The sequence below is a fragment of the Gopherus flavomarginatus genome, chromosome 9 (genome assembly GCF_025201925.1).
Source record: "Gopherus flavomarginatus isolate rGopFla2 chromosome 9, rGopFla2.mat.asm, whole genome shotgun sequence".
Taxonomy (NCBI): Eukaryota; Metazoa; Chordata; order Testudines; family Testudinidae; genus Gopherus; species Gopherus flavomarginatus.
Window position 1 is genome coordinate 86438401 of NC_066625.1, and position 26861 is coordinate 86465261.

A 26861-nucleotide genomic window follows, 5' to 3' on the forward strand; every position below is an offset into this window, starting at 1 on the left:
AAATGAGAGAAGGCTGATTTCCCTTAAAAAAGCTTCAATGCAAACCATCTTATAGGTGACCTTTCAGTTTATCATATGCACTGTGTGGAATTTAGTGTGTTTATTACTTGCATTCCAAGGGGATTTAATTCCAGGCATGGAAAGCACTTTGGAAGCTTTAAGGGTTAGTGAGATGGGGCGTGTTCTCTAAATTACAGATGCCTTTCTTATTACAGTTACAACAGTCAATCAGATGCCAGTGGTCATGAGTTTTAGAAATTCATCTTAGGTATTGGAGAACACACTGTAACAACAGGCCCAAAAGCAAGGTAACTGGTGGCAATAAATACCTGGTCCTGTGTGCCGGGGTTGTCAATCTTTCAAAATATTTCTGGTATGCAAGACTGAAAGCTGAAAGGATATGGCTATAACAATCCTGACCTCATCTCTGAGGTCACCTGCCAACAGGGGAAGTGCTATCCTGGCTGAATAAGGTTGCTCGGTACAGGCAAGTTATGGTTACAGCTGATGGGAAGTTTTCTGGCAGAATGTTTTTCCCATCAGAAAATGTTGATTCATCATAGACTAAAACTTACCTGGCTGTACACCACCAAAACTGGCTGAGCCTGACGAACCATGTGATTTAAGGACAGTAGCACCTTGAACTGCTGTTCTTGCTTTGCCCAGGTGGGTTCCTTGCTCATCTAGGTTACAGTTTTGCAGAAACATGGCAATTTTGATGAAACTTTGTTACAAAAGAATATTTGAAAATAAAAATGTTTCAGTAAGGTTAAAATAGTCCATTTGACCTTTTGATGTTCCATTTCACAATTTCTTTTTTTTTCAATTTTGTTCTTTTATGTCATATACTCTTTATATAAAGTGTAAATCGAAACAAAACATTTCAATTTTATAGAAATGGAATATTTCAATCAATCCAGTTTAAATAAATTCCATTATTTCATTTCATTGGAAATTTCAATTTTTTTTTTGGTTATTGTTCCATTTCAGAACAGAAAAAAAGAAACACCAAATCACAGAATTCCCCACAAAATGGAAAATTCAGTTCCCAGGCAGGTTTAGTTACATTGCATTGGAAGGAAGTGGGGAAAGATCAGGAGAAAGCCAACAGAATTTTTTTCCCCATAAGGTCCATGGAGCCATAAAAGAAACAATTCCTGTTATTAATGCATCTGTTTGCTTTAGAGGCCCTGTCAGCAGGCAGAGGCAGACTTAAAAGTGGCTCATCTTGAAAAGGACTCAAGCCAGGAGAAGAAAATAACTACAGCCGTTCAATCTCGACTGTCACTTGAGTTTCTCTTTTGGTAACACAAAGTCAGTTGTGAGGTTTCTATTGCCCAGACTGTAAACTCTTTGGGGCAGAGTCTTTTCTTTGTGTGGCAACAACATCTGGGACACATGTTGTTGCCCTGATGCCAACCAGGGCTTTTAGGCTCCAATATTGCCAGCCACAAGCATTCTAAAACAATGAGTTAGTCCTACCCCACCCTACAAAACATGAGTTTTTTTTTAAACAAGAAGTTTGGGGTTATGTTTGTCCTCTGGTTTCAGAGCCTCAAGGGTGTAACTAAGTCACATTTTCAGCTTTTCTTGCAACCATGAGGGCTAGAAATTTCATAGAATATCAGGGTTGTAAGGGACCTCTCAGAAGGTCATCTAGTCCAATCCCCTACTCAATGCAGGACCGATCCCCAGACAGATTTTTGCCCCTGGTCCCTAAATGGTCCCCTCAGGAATTGAACTCACAACCCTGGGTTTAGCAGGCCAATGCTCAAACCACTGAGCTATCCCTCCACCCTTAAAAATTTACTTTCTTTTTTTTTAATTAAAATGGTTCTCATTTATTAACTAGACTCTTACAGCTAAACAACATGAGATTCATGATAAAACCTTGAGCGCTGGTGGCACTAAGTCGCTACCATCTTACAACTAATAAAGGAGAGGCCAAGGGGGAGGAATAAAAAGGGAAGAAAGTTGGTTCTCCTGGACCAAACATCCCAACTCAATGTAACCCAACTCGGCCTCGGTGGTTCTTTTTCCATGCTGAGCTGGGTATATTTGTCTGCAAGGAGTAATCGTAATCATTCCTGGCACTGCATAATTAAATCACAATATAATAGACTTCTTATTAGGTACGAACAGCATAGAGCATAAACATTCTTCGTACCATAGAGGATGTAACCATGTCCCAGAGCAGCCCGGATGACAGACTCAGGCACGGTATGGCTTAGAGCAGTTTGATGAATACACACTTATGCTACATTTTCTGAGCATACATTTAGGATTAGACGTGGGGCTGACTCTCTGTTGTACAAAGTACAACCTGGAAGATTAACAATTCTTTGCCCTTCCATGGGACCTTCCTCCAGAGGATCCCAAAGCGCTTTGCAAATATTAATGGCTTTAGCTTCACAAGCCCCCAGGAGACAAGAGTGTGTCGTTATCCCCATTTTACAAGTGGGGAGGCTGAGGCAGAAAGGGCCGGTCAAAGTCACACAGGAAGCAAATCCCAACACCCAGGCCTATGCTCTAACCACACTGCCATCCTTTCTATCCTCCACTCCCACAAACAACCCTTTCCTCTTAGGCAACCATACTGAAGTATCCCCAAAGCTCCAAATACAATTCAAGCTTTAGTTAAAACTCACCTTGAACAGGCATCCTGTTTCTGCTGGTTTGGGTGGTTACTTAAGAAAGGTTTAATGACGCATGCCGCTCAAGCTGTTTTTAGAGACAGATTGCATCAGTCCAACAGAACTGGCATTAATGATGCAGCAGCCAGTTTTGTCCTGAAAACAAGCCAAGATCAGGGATGAGCCTCGCTTCCGTCTGCAAGTCATACACTAGATTATAGCAAAACTACAGCCACCAAAAGCACATCTTCACAGTTGCCACTATACCATGGCCACTGGAAACTTAATTGCAATAACAGGGCTAGACCTCAGATATGCCAGCTTCTCAAGCACAGCTTCCTGCCACTTGTGCTAAAGGAGGAATGGCAGACTACTATAAGCAGTACAGGGCATATGAAACACAGAGGCGTTTTTCTGACATCAATCCACAGAGGGCAACAGAACACACACAGACTAGGGCAGTTCATTGAAATGCCAATAAAAAGCCCTTTTTAAACATCAGGCGAAAACATGTTTTGCTGCAGCCTGAAAAGGCTGTAAAGTGCTGAGGATCTGGCTGCATTGATACCACAAGAGGCACACATTTCCATGGGAACCAAGCATTTATTTACTTTGAAAAGCAGAGCAAATGGACTAGGAACTTGCCACGTTTGACATTTTGCCAGGGCCGGGAAGAGAAGTCTCTGTGTCCATGAGCCATTAAAGGAAGCAGGCGCCAACCCGCTGAGCGTGTGTGTCAGGATGGGCGAAGGGGTCTCTTTAACTTGCAGGGGTGATTCAAGGTTTTAGGACACAAACTAAAGCCCAAGTGGGGACAGATGGGTCTCTTCTCCTCTTTTGCTTCCACATGCTCATGTGATTTCTTTCCTTTTGCTAAGTTGTCCAGCGCATCCTTTAACAGGAAAGCACAGTCGAAAGCTATCAAGTTTCCAGACACAGACCTGCAACTCAGCTCCACTGATGTATCCATATTATTACTACTGCCCAAAAACCCCGACCGAGACTGGAGCCCTGTTGTACTAAGCTCTGCCCTCACACTGTGTAAGAGAGAGCCCCGCCTGGAAGAGTTTACTGTATAAACAAAAAGGGTGGGAAGGAAACACAGAAAGGCGAAGAGACTTGCTCAAGGTCACACCGTAGGTCAGTGGCAGAGCTAGGATTAGAATTCAGGTCTCCTCCCTGTGCAGATAGCCACAAGGTAACACTGCTTCCCTCTCTTCATATCTAGGCATCGATTAGAATCAGTCATGTGACAGAATGAAGCTAAAAGCTCATAGAAGTCAGAGATGGAAGAGACCTTGTAGGCCATTCTGGCCCTCCCTTATCAGTGCAGAACTGTCTTCCCCTTCCCCCATTTCAGTGTGGCATCTGGTTCAGATTTAACTGACTCATGCAGTTGTGCTTCCACCTATAGATACAACTGGCTAGATGTACAGTAACTGACTCACACAAAAAGAGCAGGAGTACTTGTGGCACCTTAGAGACTAACAAATTTATTGTAGCATAAACTTTCTTGGGCTACAGTTCACTTCATCGGATGCATGTAGTGGAAAATACAGAAGGAAGATATACACACACACACACACACACACACACACGGAACATGAAACAATGGGTGTAACTATACACATTATAAGGAGAGTGATCAGTTAAGGTGAGCTGTTGACAGCAGGAGAGAAAAATAACTGTTTCTAGTGGAAACCTAACTCATACAAAATAGTCAGTCAGGGGTCTGCTCCCTCCCAACACCATAACCAGCTCATTGTTACTGGGAATGTCATAGAAACAGCAGGGATAGAACCCAGATCTTCCTCCTCCAAGAGAAGAGAGGTTTCAGAGTAGCAGCCATGTTAGTCTGTATCTGCAAAAAGAACAGGATGCATCCGAAGAAGTGGACTGTAGCCCATGAAAGCTTATGCGCCAATAAATTTGTTAGTCTCTAAGGTGCCACAAGTACTCCTGTTCTTTTTTCAAGAGAAGAGAGGTTCCTAGTACTTAAAATAAAAGGAGATCATCCTTTGGCATAATAGGATCTATTACACACAGCTGAGCTGGTGCAGTTCTATCTGGAAGAGAGGATATTAGCCAGACAAGGTGGATGAGGTGAAATCTTTTATTGGACCAACATCTGTTGGTGAGAGGGACAAGCTTCTGAACTTACACAGACCTCTTGACGGCACATTCATTGCAACACCCATTCTGCATGTGGCCTCTTGAGGGGTGCGTGCCCTGGTAAAAGCATTTTGGAACAAAGTTGGAGAGATGAGTAGTTGAGTGCTTAAAAACTTTACTTTGTAAGCAGAAGCTGGAAATTGCAATGAGTTTTTCTACCATTATGAAATGCATCTTTCTCCTAGTTTGCTGCTACTAATTATTTCAAGGAGAGTAACAGACCTGGCCTTATTTTTTGGATAAATAATGGAAAACCAAACCAGAAAAATCAGGGTTATGCAAGAGAACGTGGTGATAAGAACAGATCTCGATATAATCAAATTGTATTTGAATACATCTTTAAAACAGGTTTTGCACAACAGGGAATTTGCGAGGAAATACCCCCAGATGTGGCACCTCAGGGCAGAGCAGCAACAGACGCTGATACAACGTTCTCACTTTTTAAAGACATGACTGCTGCAATAAATGATTGAGGTTTCAAATATAGAACATGGGCTTCCAGCAGCGAGGTCTAGTGGCTAGGGTTCTGCCCTGCAAGTCTGCAGACACCGGGGCCATTCCCAGCTGTGACCCTAACCTGGCGTGTGACCACAGCCAAATTGCTTCATGACTCTATACCTCGGTTCCCCTCTCACCTTTTGTGTTGTGTTAAAATTGAAAACGCTTTGGAGCAGGGACTGTCACATATCATGTGTATGGCCAGCACAATGAGGCCCTGATCTCAATATGAATAATAATAAAGGCCTTGTGCCAGAGCTGGCTTTAAGGTCATGGCAGCAGGATGTTAGCACTTTTGTAAACACTTAGAGTGAATGTTAGGCCCCAAATCAAACTGCTTGTGGAGGCCAGACTTACTCTAGAGTTGTCTGATGCATGGAAAGTGAAGGTGATTCCAATGGCGAAGCATCAGCTGACTATACACACTGCAAAACTCAAATCCAGCCTGAATCAAGAGAGAGAAATGCTTATGTTGAATATTTCTGCTACTAGCAATCATTTTTAAAAACACCCACCCACTGACTGCTTCTGAAAGGCACTGAATAGCTCACTAACCGCTGATGCAGTTGAGAGGACTCCACAACCCTCCCTAATCATCTTTCCATGGAGTTCTCCTTCTAGCGCTGATGCAATTGCATAGCAATTGGCAATACCTTTGGTATTGGCTTAGATAATGAGACAGGACTAAGCAAAGAAAGCGGATTGAAGATTAGCAATTGCCACTCTACCTGCACAAAGGGAAAGAGTTGTGATACATTGTCCTGAAATTTGTGCCATTGTTGGAGGGAAAAGCAACAAAGGCAGGTGTTAAGGGTGAGAGGAAAAGAGATGAATTTCCTGATCTTTTCTAGTTAGCATCCGTGCTATTCAAGTGGGATATTTTTTCTATCTAGTTTATTTCGTTTAACTCTTTAAAGATAAAAGAAAAGAAAAAAATCGCAGCACAGATGAAGGGAAGTACACTATCCTAGCAGCATCCTGGCTTGTCCAGAAGAGCAGCAGTGTCAGTGGTGACAGCAGCACCTCTGGTATATGTGTACAACGCCCAGGGGAGATCACCTGTTAGGACTGAATCCTCAACCTCGGGATTTAAATGCATGAGTCTCTAGGCTAGAGCTGGAGCGAATAGGCCCAGGCCATGATTTCTAAAAGCATCAGCGGGACTTCAGAGCAGAAGTCTCATAAGCCCATTTGACATTCCTAGCCTAGGTCTATTAGTTTGGCAGTGTAGCAGACATAAACCTCTTTATATGGTCCAGTCACTACACGGGGACAAAGACACGGGTAACATTGGAGGATCTGTGCGAGGTCACAAGCATTTAAGTCACCATAATATGTTGGTGCAGCCAGTAGCAGCGTCTCTTTGCCTGCTTTGTATTAATGGACCCTGAGAATGAAAGACTATTTTGAATGGTTAATTCAAGGCTCCCAGGCCACATCTACATTGGGAAGGCACAACTGCAAGCTCAAGATGCTCCAAACAACTCTTGTACAGTCCCTTGCACCCCCAATTCAATGGCCATCTTACCAGTGCTGGCTGCAACGGCTGCTTGCAGCCTCTTGGAGCACCTCTTTAGTGAGATTCCAGCCTAACAAGTGCAATTCCCAGCATGGACAGGAAGCCACAAGTGTCGCAGCTGCACCAGCGCAGCCACCTTTCCTAATTCCAGCCCATCATGCAGCGCCTTATGTAGGGAAGCTAGGAAAAAGTCCTTGCTCCCAGCAACTGTGCTGGGAACTTTGGAGTAGCTAGGTCCTTTCTATGTAACAAGGACAATCATGGGTCTGCAGAGCTTCTGAGGTAACGAGAGGATGCTTAGGTAATAAGTTATGATCGCACAACGATTCTCATCGCTGCTGTTGGTGGAGAGCAGGGAGGTACGTACCATTTGAGGCTAGAACAGAGACAGAGGAAATGAGGAGGAGCCCCAATGGAGCTATTTAACTGTTTTCCCCTTTCCCAGAGCAGCAGAGGGTTTTCATTGAAAACTTGATGGAGGAAAAAAAAAATTCACCCCTTTGCGGGGAGGTAGGGTGACCAGATGTCCCGATTTTATAGGGACAGTCCCGATTTTTGGGTCTTTTTCTTATATAGGCTCCTATTACTCCCCACCTCCATCCCAATTTTTCACACTTGCTGTCTGGTCAAACTAGGGTGAGGGGACATGGGCTCTCAACTTGCAAAACTTTGTGCAGAAGGCAGTTTCAGGTTTCTTCTTTCACTCCCTGACTTTGGGTAGCACATGAATAGGCATAATGAAAGCTTTTGTTTGTATCCAGTCTGGCTGCAGTGGATCATGACTCAGCATTGGAGAGGGCAAAGGAACCACTGGATTGTATGTCTACAGTTGCTGCTGCTGAATTTGAAAGGCGCTGGGGGACATACCTTCCTCGCTGGCTGCGGTGCAAGGATCAACTTATAGGTTCAACTTATAGCCAGGTTCTAATTTTGATAAATTCAGACAGGCCTGGGCATCACATTTATCAATTTAATCCATCTGTGTATCTTTCAACTGGTAGCATGGTAAGCAGTTGGTGGTTATTATTTATAATTACAGTAGTGTCTAGAGGCCCCAGCCAAGATCAGGTCCCACCCTGCTAAGCATTTACAGACACAGCCCCTGCCCTGCAGAGCTTATCGTCTAAATGGACAAAAGGGGAGAAACTGAGGCACAGAAAGGTGATGTGAGTGACCTGGGATCACACAACAGGTCAGTAGCAGAGCTGGGAATAGAATCTAGGTATCTTGACTCCTAGCTTGGGGCCCTAGCTAGTAGACCATGGTACTGCTTTATCTATAATAGGATGCATAGTAAGGCACTCACCCACTTACGTATGAGCTACGTTTTCAAACTTGTGCACAGTCACATATGCGTATGTTTATGCACACCTAATTTCAGTGAGCAAGACATGATCTTCCCATTGAAGGTGCCTGGCCAGTTAGACACATAAGTGGGTGTGTACATACACAAACCCCTCCTAGGCTCTGTGCACACATTGGATATGTGATTGTGTAAGAAAGACTCCTGTGCACCTAACTAAAAACCTGTCTATGCTCTCTCACAACACGGAATACAGCCAGCATCTTCTATACAAATCAGTCTAGTTTGTTTCATTAAAAGAGGAACAGATTGTGTCTTTATTTACCTTTTTTGGTAATTACTGGTACTTTGACCCCTGTCACACTCAAGTAGTTTGCAATAGGGAGAAAGGATGTGATTCAAAAGTAACTACAAAGTGCACAAAAAGACAGTGTGTCCTTGTGGGAAGTTGTGTGAGAAGACAGTCTATAAGAGTCTTTTTCCTATAAATGGAGCCAAAACCAAACCAGGAAATCGGTTGCTGGGTGAGGTTGGAATCTATCTGTTCTACGAACCATATGTTGGGGGCATGGCTGCCCTGTGATATCATGGCAATGCTGCGAAGGCCCAGGCCTCTTCTCGACTCTAAAGGAAATCATGCGGCATCATGTATCCAAGCCCAGACTGAATTCCAGCAGGGCCACAATTGTGCTGCCTAGGACAGAAAATGTGAGCAGTATATCAGGCTGTTAAGAACTTCTGGTCTACAATAAGCATTTGCATCAGAAATGCTAGTGCAATTCAGAAATTAAGCACTTGGGCATGGCTGCCCTTAAAAAAAATCAGATGGCAACCATGGTCGTGGTATGACCATCTTATGAATGGTGATAGACTCCCCCACCTCCATCTCCCTTCACTTGAAGGTCTGAGGTTACAGCTACATGCTCTGTTGTGAACTGTCACAGGGTCTCCTGTCACTGACAGCTACTGCCCACTATGGCAGTATAAGTGTCACCGTCTGGAACACAAGCATCATCAGCACAAGACAGCTAGTGGTAGGAGAAGGGCTTAGCATTTGCACTAAATGAAAAGCGGGAGAAGGTTTCTGAAAACGTTCATTTAAGTTCAGAAATTAATTTCAGTTATATCCTGTGCACTCACCTTGGTCAAGCTTTACTAATGCAAATAGTTGCAGAAAGCAAATTTTAGCCACAAATATTTGTAACTAATGCATTTCTAATTGCACACCCAGTTGCAGTATCCAAACTCTTAAGAGTTGTGTTGGTTAGTTACAGGAGTCATTTAATAACTCGTTTGCGACTACTCAGATAGCCAGACTAGGACTTGATTAAAACCCACTTTGTATACATACACTGCACCTAATTTTTAACATCTGCATCATGTAATTATCAACAGTCCTTCATTTGGCTATAAACTAAGATTTCTAAACAGAATGAAACAAATGTATAAGTGTTTGAATTCAGCAAACTGGATGCACTATACTGATCAGAGTAGCCCAGTTCCCCCTGCTGAAAGTTACTCCACAATCATCTATCAGCAAATAAGGACCATGTAACTTCAAGCCTGTTCCTGTTTCAGTTGAAAAAAAAAATCAAGAGGCTATTTCCTTTTCCTTTCAACAGGACTTGAAGTGGGCCTTCATTACCTATGAATTTGACCAGATGTTCCAGAGAGATTGCAGATATCTTCATGGGGGTGGGGGAAAAGCTTGCTCAGCCAAAGAATTAAAACTTCGATACTTCTAAAGCACAGAACAGGTGAGAGTGAAAGCAAAAGCAGGCTTGAGTAAACCATTGGAGAGATTGCTGTTCCAGGCAATATGAGGTCAGGTGCTGCTCTGAATCCCCATTGGTAGAGGATGGCTCTCTCGGAAAAAGAACATTTTATAAATCAGTGGAACAAGACAAGTGGAAGGTGAGTTTACAGTGACAGCATTTGGCTAAACACCTGATTAATTGCTATTGCAGTTTCTACTGCAGCACTGATAGGAAAACACGATCCTTATGTTAAACTGTGGTATGGAATCGGTTGGGCTGAGAACTCAGTCTGGTTATTCAATAGCAGTTTTGTAGTCAGCTGTAAACACAGAGCATAAATCTTTGCAGCTGCCCAGTTCTGAATGGCTAAACATGTAACAAGGCCATAAATACTCTCATAAAAAAGGTACTTTTTTTTTTTTTTGGCTGTAACAGCCTGCAATATAGCAGCACTTGGTGAAGCCACCTTCTCCCTGAGCTGTAGTAATTAAAAACAAACGAACAAAAAAACCCAAAAATCTAAACAGCTCAGTTTTAAAGCAGCAGCTAATATATTAGCAGGTGCTACAGGCTGCAGGATTCTAAGAGCTGGGTGTGTCTGTTACAATTCTTGTTAGCTATATTGCAGTAGCATCTGTGGGTCACAGTCAGGGATCAGGGCCCTATTATGCTATAGGTTGTACAAACAGGGAACAAAGTGATGATTACAATGAGAAGTGTAACACACTTTTTTACAGGGTGACACATAAGCACTCATTAATTAACCCCTTAATTCCTAAAATCTACCACAGTGGAAGGTTTGTTTTTTTTTTTTAAATGTGGGTAAAAGAATTCTGGAATGAAGAGGTAAATAAAACAGTGTCTATATTCAGAGACGACGCTCCTCCTGCCCCCTCAATCCATTTTTGTGGCATTCTTTAAGGGGGCAGAGGAACTCATAGAAAATGTTTAAAACTGTAGGTGCAGCACTACTTCAGGAGCAGGGCTCTCTTCCCTACAGAGCTGTAAAGCACAGATGTGGGGAGGGTTAATTGGCTCATGTGTCCTACTGTCTCCTCCATCCCCCAAAGCCTGAGACTGGTGCAAGTAGACCTCCCCTGACCATCCAGAGCACTGAAAGATTCTGCACAGTTGTTTCCCAGGTTTTCAAGTATTTAAAGGAGTTCTGAAGAGGGCCTATATTTGCTCCTCTCTCTCTGATCCCCAGCCAGCGATCATATTGACATGTTGGGGAGGGTTCCAAGCTTAGTCAATGCATTTCCTTGCCCCTCCCCCACAGATATACACTGTTACTGTGCAGAGGCCAGGGAAAAAGTTAGCCCCCAAGAACAGGCAGCCCACAAATGCTACAGTGGGTTCTGTGGGGCAGTGCATTTTTTGGTGGCTGAGGCTCCAAAATGCTGAAGGTGGGGAAGCCTTTCTGAAGGAAGGGAATGTTCTCCTTTTGCTGCACAGCTAATTACACATTTCATTCTTTCGCCTTAACAAGAAACTACCAAAATCCTCAGACATCAAGGGAAGACCCCAGAGACCTTGAACTATTTTGGCTAAGCTCAAGCATAGTGTCAGCGCAAAAGCAGAGGCGTCCCCTCAAGTCATCCACTTGCAAAGTGCAACATGTCTTTTCCCATTGCTATCTTCTATGCCCTACAAGATCTGTTGCCAAATTCAAATCCCTGACATGCAGATGCTCAGTGTACTAGGCACGCAAGTTACAATCATTGGCTGTCACGCCTGCAGATCAGATTCGGCAGGATGCAGTCATACACTTATGCATGCAAGACTAGAATCAAGCTCCAGCAAGTCTCTCTGTTGTGTTCAATTCCCATATTGGGCCAGATCTTGAGCTGATGTAAATCAGCAATGGAACTGCGCCAGTTGACAACAGCTGTGGATCTGGCCCATTGTGTTTAACATGACTAACGATGCACCTTACCCTGTGCTGCAGCACCAACTGGTGGCTACCAGGGCTGTTAACTGCACAGAATCTATTGGCACAGGACAGCTGAATTCATTCCCTTTTTGTCCCAACAGAAAACACTTTGTAGTTAATCCAAGCACATGCCAATCCTCCTATTTACATTGATTTACCTAGTCACAGGTGAAGATAAGAAAATCACTAGAATTTAATACACTCACACACTTAACATCACTGCCACTCTCCAGGGTGGAATCGGAGTGTGGGGACTTAATTATACTCTTCAATAAACACCACTAAATCAAGAAAAGAGACAGTTAAAAATAGAAAAACATTTAGTTCAATTTATTTAGCAGCATCTTTATTGCAACAAAAAGGATTTGTAATAAAACGCGGCAAAAAACTAAAGTTTCCACTTGACATGATGAAAAGCCATGTAGCTAGAAATGGAGGGAAACCCACTGGGTGTGAGACATGCAATTTTGTTAATACAAGTCAACGTTTAAACAGCAGGCACTTTATGTTCTCAGTTAAACACCTGAACTTCTACTGTGCAGAACATCAAAGTAAAAACCACAGAAAGACCTGTCCTTTCAGAATGGCAGCCCAGAGCACCCCAGCGGATACAGTACTTGTATTGACAGGGGTCTGGTAACTCAAGTAAACAGGCAATTCAAGGCATCCTCTAATCTGGCTGATTTTCCCTCACCTTGTCATTGCCTTCTCAATATTCAGTGTCATGCTAGCAGCAAAACATACTGCTCTCCACATGGAACACAGAGCTCAGCAAGAAACACAATCATTTTACTCTGACAGGTTGTCTCAGGACCCTATTTTGTCAGTTAATGTCACAGCTGGATTCTTTGCTAGATGCAACACACCACACATACACAGTTCTAAAGAGTTAAACCTCCAACGCGTCAAGCCCATCCGGAAAGTCTTTGCTAACACTATTCCCAAATGCCCCTATTAGCAGGGAATACATTTTCCATTTTAGTATAATTAAGGTAATTTATTTTCAAAGCTTCACATGCTGATCAGAATTAATTGTTTCATTAATATTGGACAGTAAACAGAGTTTATAAAAATGAAGTCATTTTAGGCAATGAGTAATATATATATATATATATATATATATATATATGAATACAAATGATATATTTGGAAATGTGGAAAAAATGCAGATTACTTGCCCCAATCTAAAATGTTCCCTGCCTTCCCCCCTATTCTTTATTAAAAGGAAGATTTCCTTAAGTAACGGAAAGCACTTCAAAACATTACACCACAGAATCTGTCCCCACTGAAGCCAACCAAACACTATTCCAAACAATGAAAACAGACATAAGAGATTATATATTGGCATCCTTATTCAACACCACTAGTCCCTCAGTCATCAAAACCCAGCCTTTAATAAATGCTCTATTGTTTTTCAGCGAAAGTTAAATGTGTAATTTTATTAGTCACAGGACTGGGTGGTAAGATGCAAAGATACCTGCAGCCATAGAAAAGAGATTTACATTCAACACTTAGGGCCCACTCTTGCTATCATACATCACTAGGTGTAGTGGTTATTGCTGGGAGTAACCCCGCTGAACTCAAGAGGTATGTCTACACAGGGATAAAAAGCTGTGGGCTCATTTGGCTCAGGCTTGCAGTGCTAAAAATCTCTGTGCAGACGTTTGGGCTCAGGCTGGAGCTCAAGCTCTGGGATTCTTGACATCTACACAGCCATTTTTCAGCCATGGAGCCCAAGCCCCATAAGCCTGAGTCAGCTGACCTGGGCCATCCAGGCGTTTTCTTATCCCCATGTAGACATCCCCTCAGACATTCCCAGCTAGGGATTTATTTCGTGGGGCAAGGTGGTGATCTCTCCTCCATGGAATATTCTGTTCTCATACTTCCTGTCTAGGGAGTTCACAAGCCCTGCTTAACATTTAAAGTAACATTACAACTTGGCCATTTTGAAAGTAAGTCCACAAAACAAAAACAATTTAAAATAAATCCAAATGTAAAATATTATGGGCAACTCAACTCCTCTTGGGTGAAAATGCCATCTCCTCAGTCCAGAGATTTTGGACTTGGCTTTAGGCAATTCCAAGCATCCAAAATGCTGCAGTAACGCTGCCATCATACACAGTACTCCAGACTGATACTGCAGTAACACTGCCATCGTATACAGTACTCCGGACTGATACTGAACTGTAGCATAGGAAGACTGGCTTACAGTTGGCAATAGGTGCAGAACTGCTGATCTTAGCTGTGGCTCGTCCCACCAAAACCAAGCACGATATAGTATTCTTATCTGGTAAGCAGCGTCTCCAGTTTTGATGGACTCACACTTAGTATTACACAAGGCAGTGCTCATTCCCTGTGGACTTCATTGTGCCCCTTTAAACAAACAGGAATTCGGTCATTACCGTCAATGGGAGCTGGATCAGACCCTATGGGATATACCTTTCATCACCGTTACATGTGGCAAGCATCCTTTGCACAGAAATCTTAAATACTGATAGTAAATCCTTCCAGCATTTTCACAATGAAAGAAAACATGGCGTTTTAAAGTGCCTGATAGCTGTAAAGGAAATTATTTTTGTAGAAAAGGAAAACATAATTTATGTTGCAAAACAGAGGACATACTTGGTACTTTAATAGTTTTCTGATATATATTAAAATAAAGAGAATGCATTATTAAAAAGTTACATGTAAGCAATGTTATGTTCAGTGCTAAATCAAAATCTAGATCTGATTACCAGAATCGCATTTAATTCCACCTTTGCTGTAAGCACTGTTCCATAGAGCCCATTCTGTACAAAAGAATTGATTTTTACTTCAGAATCATACATATTTATATTCAAGAGAGAATCTCTGGAGGAGGAACAAAAATACACCCCCAAACGCAAGTTAATTTAACATTGAACAAAATATAAACAACCTTGGAAAATGTGATACCATCCATGTGTTATTTTATACATATACATATATATGGACCGATGCAGGGGACGTCTACACAGCAACAAAAGAACCTGCAGTGCGAGTCCCAGAGTCTAAAGCCTGAATGTCCGCACTCCTATTGTTAGCCTGCAGTGCAAGCCTGAGCCAGTTCACCTGGGCTGTTAAGACTTGCTACCCTGGGTTTTCTTTTGCTGCGCAGACATGCCCATAGATATATGCATATACACATCTCAGCATAAATACGTAAAGAACCAGGTGGGATACCATAGTAACAAATTTGTAGTTTTTATACTAACTGGCGCACTGTTATTCTTCAAGCTTATCAATGTACCAGCTTGTCTGTAAATACTAACTACAGCACATGCCATAGGATGGCTGAAAATGCCGGCTTTTTCTGAAGGGAATTCACTTCAGTTACAATAATTAGCTATTGTTGGTACAGAGAAAACTGTGTAGGTATTGGGCCCCTTACATTCCCCCAGTTGCCCAAAATAAAAACCTATAAACCTATTTTCCATATGCTATTGGTGTAAATTACAGAACTTGAAATATCATCAGTCCAATTCAGAATAATTGTGTGTAATCTAGGGAAAAAAAATGGTATATGCTTACAGGAAGAGTGTTTGCTTTGACTACCTTTAGCATAAGCCAATGGACCTGATTCTGCTGTCTCTTACACAGCTCCTATATCCAGGTGATTCCAATGATTCCAGTGGAGTTATTACCAGTTAATACCAGTATCACGAACACCAAGATCAGGGTCTATTGTTTTAAATGTTAGAGTTCTAGGATCCGCTGATCATTCATACACCTACAAAAGTTATTAAAGCACATTGCTACAATATGTGGGGTATTTCAAGTAGGAACACAAGCCACAGAGCATCCAGATTTCAAAAGATGAAAAGAGAATCTTGCTCTGCTTCTCTCTCTGTAGCATCAAAATAGAAGGGAAAACTTTCTTGGTTTTTTAAAAGAAAGTACCTAAAAATGATGGGACGCTAACACAAACCCCAGGCACAGTTTTCTGGTTTAAAAGTAATAATTTGACTATGGAGTTCTATTTTAAGCAACATTTTGAAAGTTAAAAGTATTTTCAAACACTTCACATTTTTCAGCCAAGTCCATATCACAGTTAAAACCACACTAGCAAAGAAAATTGTGCTTTAATGTGATTTTACATTGCAGGGTGCTAGGTTCTAGCAGCACTACCTTAAGCAACACGGACAAGGGTTTCTCTCGGAGGACAGCATACGACCATGCTACATCGCAGCGCTAGAGACGACTCAAGGGTGATGGAGTCTGTGTATGTGTGTATATATACATGGTAGTAGGGTGACAAAGACAATAAACACTCTCTACACTGATCTGAGAATAATGCTAGAATAATGACAACAAAAAAATTAATAAAACACCATTTGCATTGCTTCAATGTAGTGTTGATAGGCCCCCATCTTACCAACTCCCCAGTGGAGACTTGCACTTCGGTGTTGGAATTTTAAAATCTTAGTGGGGGAATATTTATACACTCACCTGCTGAGATAGGAAAGTATTTTGAAAACAGCTCCAAAATACACATTGGGAGATAAGTCCATGGGAATAGGCAGTATTTTTAAAATATGAGAAATATACCAAGTTTCAGCTGTTTGGCTTAAAACTAGTTTGCGTCTCAGCATACAAGGCTAACTTTTCTGCCCATGTTATTGTAAAATACATTTTTCACCTCTCTGTGTGAAATCAGGTACAAGCTGTTTATCACGCTACAAAAGAAAAAAAGCAGCAAGATTTGCACTACACAGAGATGAGCTCACTGAAAAAACTGGCCTGATCTTAGTTAAAACCAAATTATAATCTTCTTCAGGAGGCAGCTAAAAAAGTTTTTCTTTTTAAAAATAATTATCCCCAACGTCTGGTTATATTATGTGTCTAATATGCAGCTAATTCCTAATGAGCCAGACATCCCTTGCACAAAGCATAAACTATTACACATTACATTTTTAAATGCTATCCAAGTTGTAACCAGACAGATTTTTGCCATGAGTGAGCGAATCATCCAGAATTACCTTGCTGTAAGAAACTGAGAAACACACTGTAAAAAAAATACACCAGTTAGACTCGTACAGCTCAGTGTTTTCAGATGCTGAAGATATGGTGTGGTGGAAATGTGTTACTGAATTTTCAGCTTCTTCCAAAAGAATTTGCATGGTACTGCTGCATGCCACAGACATTTGATTTTATTCCCATTTTAAAAATTATTAGGCCATTGTACTCTAGTTTCCTTGTATGGCACCTAGTTTACTTAAAAAAAAAAAAAGTGTCTGTGTGTGCGTGTGTGTGCAGATGTGGCAGGCACCAAAATGCAACATTCTGTTCTATTTTCTCTAAAGATCAATTTCCTCATTTGGTTAAGCAGCCAGTGTATCAGAGTTCCACAGAGGTCACAATTACATTGCCTTCAGGGCAGCAATGTGAGAGCCAAGATTCTCTTGCAGATAATGCAGCAGATGGAGTTCATAATGCTCTCCAGACTCGGGGACCCTTATGCTGTGTCTTTCTTGAGGGTAAATCTAAAATAGAAAATAAAGAGTCATGAACACACACAACCGGCTAACAGCAGCTCAGAAACCAGTTACCTGACACAGGTTAATGATGTGCAAGGACCTGTGAGAGAGATTAGAGAAGCATGTTTGATATGGAGTAGGGGTTCTCGGCCCTTTCCACATCGTGACTTCCATGTTACAATGGGAGGGTGGGGAGAGGGGGAGGAGAGAGAGATTCAGCACCCCTCTCCCAAGAAGCAATAAAAAAAGGGAGGGTGGAGGCAACCCGGGATCTAGAGAACCCCATTTGCAGGGAAACCATTAGTAGTTATAGTAAAATGCTGGATCAATGTGTAACTTGAACATTTTTTGTTGCAATAAAAAATACCAAATAAAAAACTGTCCTCATCTCTTTGATGGAAGGGTGAAGGGAGGAGAGGGAAGAGCTACAACCAGGTCGATGCTGGTGATGTGTCTGGCCTGCCACCCCCAAGAGCAGGGCAGCAGGCTGGACGGACGAGCAGCATGGTTAGGGAACGTCTATGTTTTCTTCTTGGCGCAGGGACTGAAACCTCAAAATCTCAGCACTCAAAGGAGAAATTTCCCTTTTACAATATTCTTATTTATCTGTAGAACAGAACTTGGTGGGAAAAAACCTACAACTACTTCCTTCCTCTTCCAAATCCACAGTGAGTGTAAACACAAACGAGTCGAAATGGCTAAACCAAATGTTAACACACTTCATTGCCCATCCTGATATTAATTTTGAGCTGGATGTGGAAAAAACATTCAGTTTTTAGAGTAGGCTCTTAATCCCCCAATCTCGTCATTAGATGTTTATGATCCACAACAGATCAAATACACTCCATGCACACAGCCTGGGTTTCCTCAGCCCTACTACAAACCCAAGCAGAGCTGTATCATTTTCATATCCAGGTTCTCGCAGTTTAGAAACCACTTACCTGTAAATCATACGGTTTTCCAGCCCTCACTAAAAAACTCAGCAATATACTTGTGTGTGCAAAGTGAACATTCTCGTCCAAAAAGCCATGCAGCAGCAACAGACGGTGTGGTCTGAGAAAGGCAGGAGAAAAATGTTTAGGTGCTTCCTGGAATTTTCCAGTCATTTTGCAAACTGTGCGAGTCCCTTACAAAAATATTAATCACAGAAACACTCCTTTTGGTTTAAGCATTGCAAAACAAATGGCCCAATCCTGCAGACTGCTCTCAGGCAGCAATACCACTGGCTTCCAATGCCAGGTTTTCCTTCCCTGGGAGTTTTTTGCATATACAAATCAGGACTGGGCCTTATATTTGCGTACCTACTTTAACCTCCCCACAAACATTTTTGAGAGGGGATACTAAAATTGGTTTATATGCACTCAAATCGTCACTGGACACTAATTCTTTAGCAGGACATAGCAACATCTTTGCATTCTAAACACATACATACAGATATGCCCTTACCGCTAGGATAAAGCATTTTTATCAAATACATCTTTTTGCTTGGTTCAATGCCGCTCAGACTGAGGAGCTCATTACATAATTGAAGTTATGTCTGCCATTTCTTTATGCATAAGACATATTCTTTAATTACAGCCAGTATAAAAGGGATTACTTGGAAGGGCTGTAATTATGCAAATATCCATTCAAGTTTATTACGTGGTGTTTTAATACTGGCATTTATGGTTTCAGTCTTTAATTGCCAAGAACTAGGAGATAAAAATGTGGGTGTAGGTTTGAATGTCACTGGCAGGGGGCGGGGGAGAGAGGGCACTGAACTTACTCCGAAGGAAACTTCTCCGCTTGCATGGCCACTGATCCTAGATAATATCCCTGCTCGTTGTGATCAGGGTGTCCCATGTAACGCTCTGTGTAGCCCGTGTCATAGAATATCCACAGTGTGACTGGTGCTCCAGCAATGGCAACCTGGAAGTTCCAACATAAAAAAGGGATACAGGGAGCACAGCTACTGACAACGTCCAGCTGTGATCGCCCAAAGGGGGCACATAACACCCACGGATATGTATGTGCACTCTGAAAAGAAACCACTGCAGTGACAAAGCCTGCTCTGAAAGGCATTGGCAATAAGGTAACCAATCAAAAATAAAAAGCAATGGTCATTTAATGACCCAACACAAAGCAACAAAGCACCTTTTCCAACCTAAGTGACCTGCAAAAGGCACGGGGTGAGGGAGGAGCGTCTCTCATCCTCCCTCTCACACACACAGGGCCAGGGACTCCGCTTGTATAACTCACCATGGCTCCACAACCAGTTACACCGGCACAGGCTCTGGCACCAACAGCCTCTCTTTGGCTTGGTCTACACATACAAGTTTTACCACCTCATAGCTACCTCGGTTGCGGGAAGAGGAGACTGATCTTTCACTGACATTTTCACTGAGTTTATATCAGCTCCCCAAACCAGCATAAGCTGTACCAGGATAAGCACTTTTAAACGTATATAATCGCATCCGCATTAGCTATACTGGAATGGCCACACCAGCGTAACCATCCCAGGTTAGAAAAGGACTTGCATTAGAAATTCAAACCCTGTTCGTCCTTGGAGGCCCTTTGGATGAACCAGGAACTACACTGAAGAAGTGAAACCTGAGGGAGAGGGGAAGCGGTTGTCATTGAGACCAGCGAAAGGCCTGGTTTTTGTCTGCAATACCTCCATCCACCAAATGCCTGACAGATACCTGGAAGAAAATGCTCTCCAGGATTTGACAACCCCAGTCTCTTCAGTTAAGGGCTGAGATAGCTACCACGCCACATGTCAGTATGCTCCTGGGAAGACCGCCAACAAAACCAGGAAAGAGACTTGACATTGAAAATATTTTTTAAGGTAAAATAAATATTTTAAAGGTCTTTCAGGCCTGCTTTACACATTGCAAGGAAGCAAGAAGAGCCACAAAGAACAAAATGCATACTGTTAGTTTGACACAAAAATCAACAATTATAATTGTATTTTGCACTTCTTTAGCACCTTTCATCTAAGAACCTCTAATGCAGAGGTGGGCAAACTATGGCCCGTAGGCCACATCCGGTCCACAGGACCATCCTGCCCGGCCCCCGAGCTCCTGGCCCAGGAGGCTAGCCCCCGGCCCCTCCCCTGCTGTCCTCCCTTCCCCGCAGCCTCAGCTTGCTCCGCCACCGGCACAATGCTCTGGGAGCTCCCGGGGCAGTGCAGCTGCAGAGCCCGGTCTGACCCGGTGCTCTGTGCTGCGTAGTGGGGGTGGCATGGCCTGGCTCCAGCCGGGCAGCGCGGCTGTAGTGCTGCCAGCCACCGGTGCTCCAGGTAGCGCAGTAAGGGGGCAAGGAGGGTTGGATAGAGGGCAGAGGAGTTCAAGGTGGTGGTCAGGGGACAGAGGTGTGGATGGGGGTTGGCGCAGTCGGGGGGGGGGGAGACACGGGGGTTGAATGGGGGCAGGGATCCCGGGGGGCCAGTCAGGGAGGGGGAAGTTGGATGGGGCAGTGGGGGGTGGGGGCGCAGTCAGGGGACAGGGAGAAGGGGTGGTTGGATGGGGCTGGGCTCCCAGGGCAACTGTCAGGAATGAGAGGAGGGGTTGGATGTGGTGGCGGGGGTCAGGGGACAGGGAGTGGGGTGTGTGGATGGGGCAGCGGTCCCAGGGGAGCCATCAGGGAATGAGATGCAGGGGAGGTGGATGGGGCAGGAGTCCCGGAGGTGGAGGCCAGGCCACAACGCGCCCCCCCCCCCCCCCAAATCGGCCCTCCATATAATTTACAAAACCCAATGCAGCCCTCAGGCCGAAAAGTTTGCCCGCCCCTGCTCTAATGCCTTGTCTAGACACAGAAGCATCACTTTAACAATACCAGTATAAAGTGTATAACATCCTTAGTGTGGACACACTTATACCAGTATAAAGATGCTTTACACTAGCATAGCTAATCCTGTATTGGAAGGGGAATAATTGGCTATACCAGTATAACTGAGTCCACACTAGGAGATGCATTGGTATAACTGTTAAAAAAAATTCTCATGCTGCAACCAACAGTTATATAGAGACAAAATCTCTGAGCAAACAAAGCCTAACTGCTTTGCAATCGCTAACTGACATTCACAATATGCTATGGTATAGGAACATACTATTCCCGTATTACAGACGGTAAAACAAAATGACTTATTCAAGGTCACACACAGTCATATCTGTTTACTGTAATATATCCTGAAACTCAGATTAAAAATATACGGTACCTTGAATTTGAAAGCAATAATTTTGTAACAGTGAATACTGTCTACATTCAAAAAAATATCTAAGTACAAAAGTTTGAATTGAAATATTTTTAGGTCCACACCAGGTAGAAATGTACTTTGGAAATGGAAATTTACTCTGTGGTAACTTTGTTATGTCCAATGCCCTTCCACTGTTTGTATCCTGGGGTGAAATAAAAACCAGACTATTTTGCACACGCACAGCACTCAGTGTTTACAGTTCAAAAGTCTTTGTATCTACAAACACATAGAGATATAATCTGATTAAGAAACATCCTTCCTGTGCCACAGAGATAAGCCCATGATATATTAACGTACCCTGAAGAGGTCTGACCTCTGCATTAATGCCATCAGAGACAGGTATCCTCCATAGGACCAGCCATGAATGCCAACTCGGTCTAAATCAACGAAGTCATACTGGGATGCTAAATACTGCAGCCCTTCCACTTGGTCGTCAATTTCTATTTGACCCTGTTGGACAAAGAATTTTTTTTTTTTGGTTAGTTCTTGACAAAAGGATTCTCAGAGTTTCCAAACAACAATCAGCTTTGCACATTATGATAATGATTTCTATTGCAATACCACCTAGGAGCCTCATTCCAGGATTGGACCCCCATTGGGCATGGTACAAACATGGAACCAAAGGACTGCCCCTTCCCCAGAGGACATGTAGGTAAGTACATGTAAGGGCACCTTCCCTCCACCCCACTCAGCTTCCTCATGGGAAACGTTCGTAAGTGTGGTGTTCTGGTCTGTGCTGTTCTTGTTTGGGGGAAGGGACTTTCTTAACCTCAGAGACAAATTCCTCTACAACATCTAGGGCCAGATTCTGGCTCTGTGCATCAAACTGACACAACTGCCCCCCTCAAAACACGTGCACATCATCCCTGCAAAGCAACACAAAGATGGCACTTCCTTTCCCTCCAGAGCTCGGGGCTGAGCAGGTTTCCTCTACAAACAGGACCCTAGGAATCGCCAGGCCCTATAGTGGAGCGATCCATCATCTGTCTGAAGGTATCCCACCTTTGCCAACGGGAGTGGGTTCAGAAAGACCACAATGGAAAGTTAGGGACTAACTCACCCATGTCAGAGGTTGGCTTATACCCTGAAGCAGATGCGGTTATATGCCTTATACTTTATATCCTCTCTCGCTATCAGTTTTCCTCCCCAGTTTCATACCGGTTAGATGTGTCCACCCCCTCACAAGCCCAGGGAGTGGAACACTCTACAGTTTTGTGTAAGAAGCACTGGAATCACTGCCAGGGCACTAAGGCAAGCTAGCACGTCAGCCTTCTTCTGTAGGATGACACACCAAGACTCGCCCCCCCAGCTCCCCATCTGAAAGCCAAGGAGCAGGCTGCATTGCTCAGAACCACGCTGGGACACTGGCATACATCCCACCACTTACCATTTTGTATTTAAAGGCACCTTCAAACTTAAGCCCTCGGTGGCAGGATCCCCTGTTGTCAATTACAACAACTACGTAACCCAGCGAGGCCAGTGTGTTTAAGCGAAAATACTTGACTCCTTTAAACCGATTGTTCACCAGCTGCACCTGGAAAGACACAACTGGAAATATTAACAGAGCAACACCAGACAGACCACTGGAAATAAGTACAAGGGGCTACAAGCTACCAAATTGACTGCTCATCTCTTAATCCGATTCAGGATTGTTTGGTACCGTCCCCAGTGTCTTAGCTCAAGTCACGCACAGACAGAATTTACCCCCTCATTGTGAGGGCTGTGACAAATCCAGGCCCCTTGTCTTCGCACCTCTCTTTATGCACATGTGTAGAGGTACCAAGTTCTCCTTTGCAGGGGTAGGAGCCAAGTGGTTCTTCCCAACATCTTCCCCTTGAGAGGCACAGATCAGGTTCAGTGCTGCACGGCAGCTTTCCGAAATTCTACTCATCCCCCTCATCTGAGGAGAGTTTTTCCCTGCTCCCAGGTATATGAAATATTGGGTTTTCCAGGACCCAGGTGAATCATTTTGTGCCTGGGATGGTAAATCCTCATGGTGATTTTGCAGGGCTGTGGTCCCCCATTAGATTTATCCCTCCAGCCTTACTGCCTTGACGATGCCGTGCATTTCTCCTCCATCAGTAAAATTAAGGTACAGAAAATGCTTTAAGTCTGTTTCATGGTCAGTCAGGGTCAACCCCCGCCACAATCCCATCTCAGGAACAGTAAGTAAAAGAGACAAAAATTAGCAGGTATTTCTATTAGGCTCTATTACGTTGCACTCACCTGAGGCCCTCCGTATATGAAGAGGACAGTGGGGTATTTTTTCCCAGGTTGTAGGTGGTGAGGTTTGTACATCATGCCATACAGTGTAAAGCCTGAGGAACTCTCAAAGGAGAAGATTTCCGGGGGAATATAGTCGGGAAGAGGACCTGCAGGCAGGCAAGAAGAAATGGGCCCATTTTAACAAGGACCTGATGGACAGTGGGAGCTCACAGCCCTGTCTACACTACAGCTGATGCCAGCATGAGGCAGGATTGTTGTGTCTTATGGCCAGAAGGGACCATTGTGATCATCTCATCTGACCTCCTGTATAGCACTGGCCATAGGACTTCCCTGGATTAGATCCTTTTTTAACTACAACACATCTTTTAGAGAAAGATTTAATCTTGATTTAAAAGCTGTCAGTTATGAAGACTTTACCACAACCCTTGATAAGTTGTTCCGGTGGTTAATTACCCTCAATGTTAAAGATTTGTCCCTTATTTCTAGTATGAATTTGTCTAGCGTCAATTCCCTGCCATTTGATCATGTACACCTTTGTCCGCTGGATTGAAGAGTCCACCATTGAAGTTTTGTTCCTCATGTACATACGTGTTTCTGGCATAGTTCTAATGCAGTTTCTTCCAGATCCCCCATCTCCCAAGAACTGTTAAAAAGTCACTGAGAGGAAGCTGGCATTATAGGAGGAAGGGGAAGGGGGTTAATTTTGTCTACAGCACACTTAGCACTGGAGTGTCTGCACCACGTAGGTCCAGCACAGATCCAAACCCTCTCAGAGTTCAGGGATGTTTGGATCTGTGGGTTTGCATTAGGCCCATTACTGGCTAGTAAGGGTCTCATTCACAAAAAAGCTCTGAGTCAGGGATCCCATGCGAGATGCATTCTAGGAAGGTTTCAACCCCAGCAGGGCCAGAGGTGAACTCTTCCACCCTTTGAGGAGGTCTACGCTGCACTCTCAAAATGTGCTCGCCACTTGCGCTAGCTAGCTCTGGCCCCAGAACAGAGAAGCTGCAGCTGGACAAGACTCCCTTAATCGAGCTGATTTGTCTGCAGGGGAGAGTGGGGCACTATTGGAATCACCTTCTTCTAAAATACATTTAAGAAGATTATGAAAGAGAAAACTTCTTGTGTTACCAAAAAAAAAAAAAGAAAAAGAAAAAGAAAAAAGTATGCAATCAGCCCCTGTTCTCTATGAACGAGTCATTTTAATCCAGATCCCTAAGGCACAGTGTAGATGTTGTTCTGCCCTGGGTAGTTTCCTACAGTTACCTTGGCTAAGGAACTCTGGGTGAGGCGTGTCGGAGGCATGATCTGTGCTTCTGAGTCAGAACTGAGACTCCCCCTCCTGCATGCAGGCAGCTGGTAGAGAAGCAGCAGCTTGATGAAAGAAATCATCTTCTGACCAAAGTACAGCACATCGAGCCAAATTCAGCTCTGTCACATCAGTGCATGTTACGAATCACTCCATTAGTCCCTCAGCGTGGCTCTGGATGTACAGCAGATTTTAACTCATCACCTAAATGCCACTTGGCCGTGAACGTTGTTAACCAGCCCAGGAGCTAACTCTGCACATCATTATCTGCAACAAGCTCCAAAATAAAAAGCAGCCTTTGGCCACCACAAAGGTACAAAACTGGTGGGGACATCCCCTTCAAATCTAAGAGTTTTTCAAGTGCATGTCTTATTAGCCCTGTACCTTTCAAATGGATTAGAACATCACTTACAAAAAGACCACTGTTTTGTTGATAAGGCCCAGCGATACATTCAAACTCATAACAGACTCAAAAACTGTGGCCAGCTACCCCTTCCAGACATCAGCACAAAACCAAAGCCCGATCCAGCAATCCTTACTCGTCACATATTCCCACACGAGTAAGAGCAGCACAATCCAGCTCATGAAGAGGAACACAGAGTACTGACACTACAATAAATATGTAGCTAGAAGTCTTGATTGGGAATCTTTGAGGCAGAACTGTAAAGGAGAGCTAAAGTTATTACCTGCCGAATCTAGAATGGTGGCCCAGAATTCCTTCGTTCTGTGAGCAACATCATCTTCAGAACCAGTCAGCCTGTACAGTGACACACAGTGCGGGTTCTTCTGGTTACTGAATTTACTGATGAACATGTCACAGTCCTACACAGAGAGGACAATATTTTCTTGAACACCACAGTGAAGAAACACGAGCCCAAAGCTCCTTACTTTTGCACATAGAGCTCTCTAAAGAAGCTCGGATCAAATAAAAAATGGGAGTTCCAGCTCTTGTGAGAGAGGAGATAGTCTTAGGGGCTGTAGTTTTACTCAGTTACAGGCAGCATGGTAGCCACAAGGGTGTTAATATTCCAAAGGTTCTGCCAGACACTGAAAAATGCACCTGCAAACTTAGCGGTGGCATTAGTCCATGTCTGCAAGTTGGCACTGATTCATGCCATTCGCCAGTTTGCACACCGAGAGGTCAGGTTTCTGTAGGTGCTAATATATGCCCATCCCCGCACCCACGGTTTTATAACAGATTTAAAAAAGCTAAAGCCAACTTCCATAGATTTGAACACAGCTAGCGCAAGGCGTGCCAAAAACCAGCAGGCCCAGCCCTTCCCTAAGAGAGAGTCCCACAGAATACAGATACCTGACTAACGGAGCAGGCGTGAGAGTAACTACGGTCCGTCAGCCGCTTCACCTCTCCGGGATTCTCGTAGCTAACGACGTACAGGTGATGCTCTAAAGGGGAATCCTTTGTGCCTTCAAAATACACCAGTTTCTTTGCTTCATCCACGCGGATCTGCCAAAAGAACCCAAACACGACCTCAGTTTGTACCAGCCAAATCACTGAGCTATTCACACAATGATGCCCAGGACTCTGCCCCCACCTCCCCAGGTGGTTACAGTTAATTTAGAGCCCAGCAATGGACAGAGCTAGTTCAAATGAGCCCTTCCAATACACACAACTTTGCATATGTCAACACTAAATTTCATTTGCTACCTGGTCTCCCAGGTCTGTCAGGTCCCTCTGACTTTCCATGTTTTCTCTGGTCTTGATTATCCTAAATAATTCTGTGTCACCTGTAAATTTCCCCAATTCACTGTTCACTCCCT

At 43.6% G+C, this 26861-nt stretch overlaps 1 protein-coding gene across 6 annotated transcripts in view; it reads right to left on the reverse strand.

Moving 5' to 3' along the window:
* Positions 1-12124: 12124 nt before the first annotated feature.
* DPP8 (dipeptidyl peptidase 8) overlaps positions 12125-26861 on the reverse strand; it is a 41019-nt gene continuing 26282 nt past the window's right edge. For 3 of the 6 annotated variants that reach the window (XM_050967463.1, XM_050967465.1, XM_050967464.1), the window contains exons 14-21: positions 26395-26547; positions 25769-25904; positions 23774-23919; positions 22935-23081; positions 21845-21997; positions 19076-19218; positions 18252-18363; positions 12125-17316 (exon numbers count right to left, since the gene is read on the reverse strand). In XM_050967463.1, the coding sequence (XP_050823420.1) occupies positions 17194-17316; positions 18252-18363; positions 19076-19218; positions 21845-21997; positions 22935-23081; positions 23774-23919; positions 25769-25904; positions 26395-26547 (1113 nt within the window). In that variant the 3' untranslated portion in view covers positions 12125-17193. Of the gene's footprint in view, positions 17317-18251; positions 18364-19075; positions 19219-21844; positions 21998-22934; positions 23082-23773; positions 23920-25039; positions 25130-25768; positions 25905-26394; positions 26548-26861 lie in introns of those variants that run through there. The other 3 variants (XR_007776276.1, XR_007776277.1, XR_007776278.1) reach the window with 3 other exon arrangements.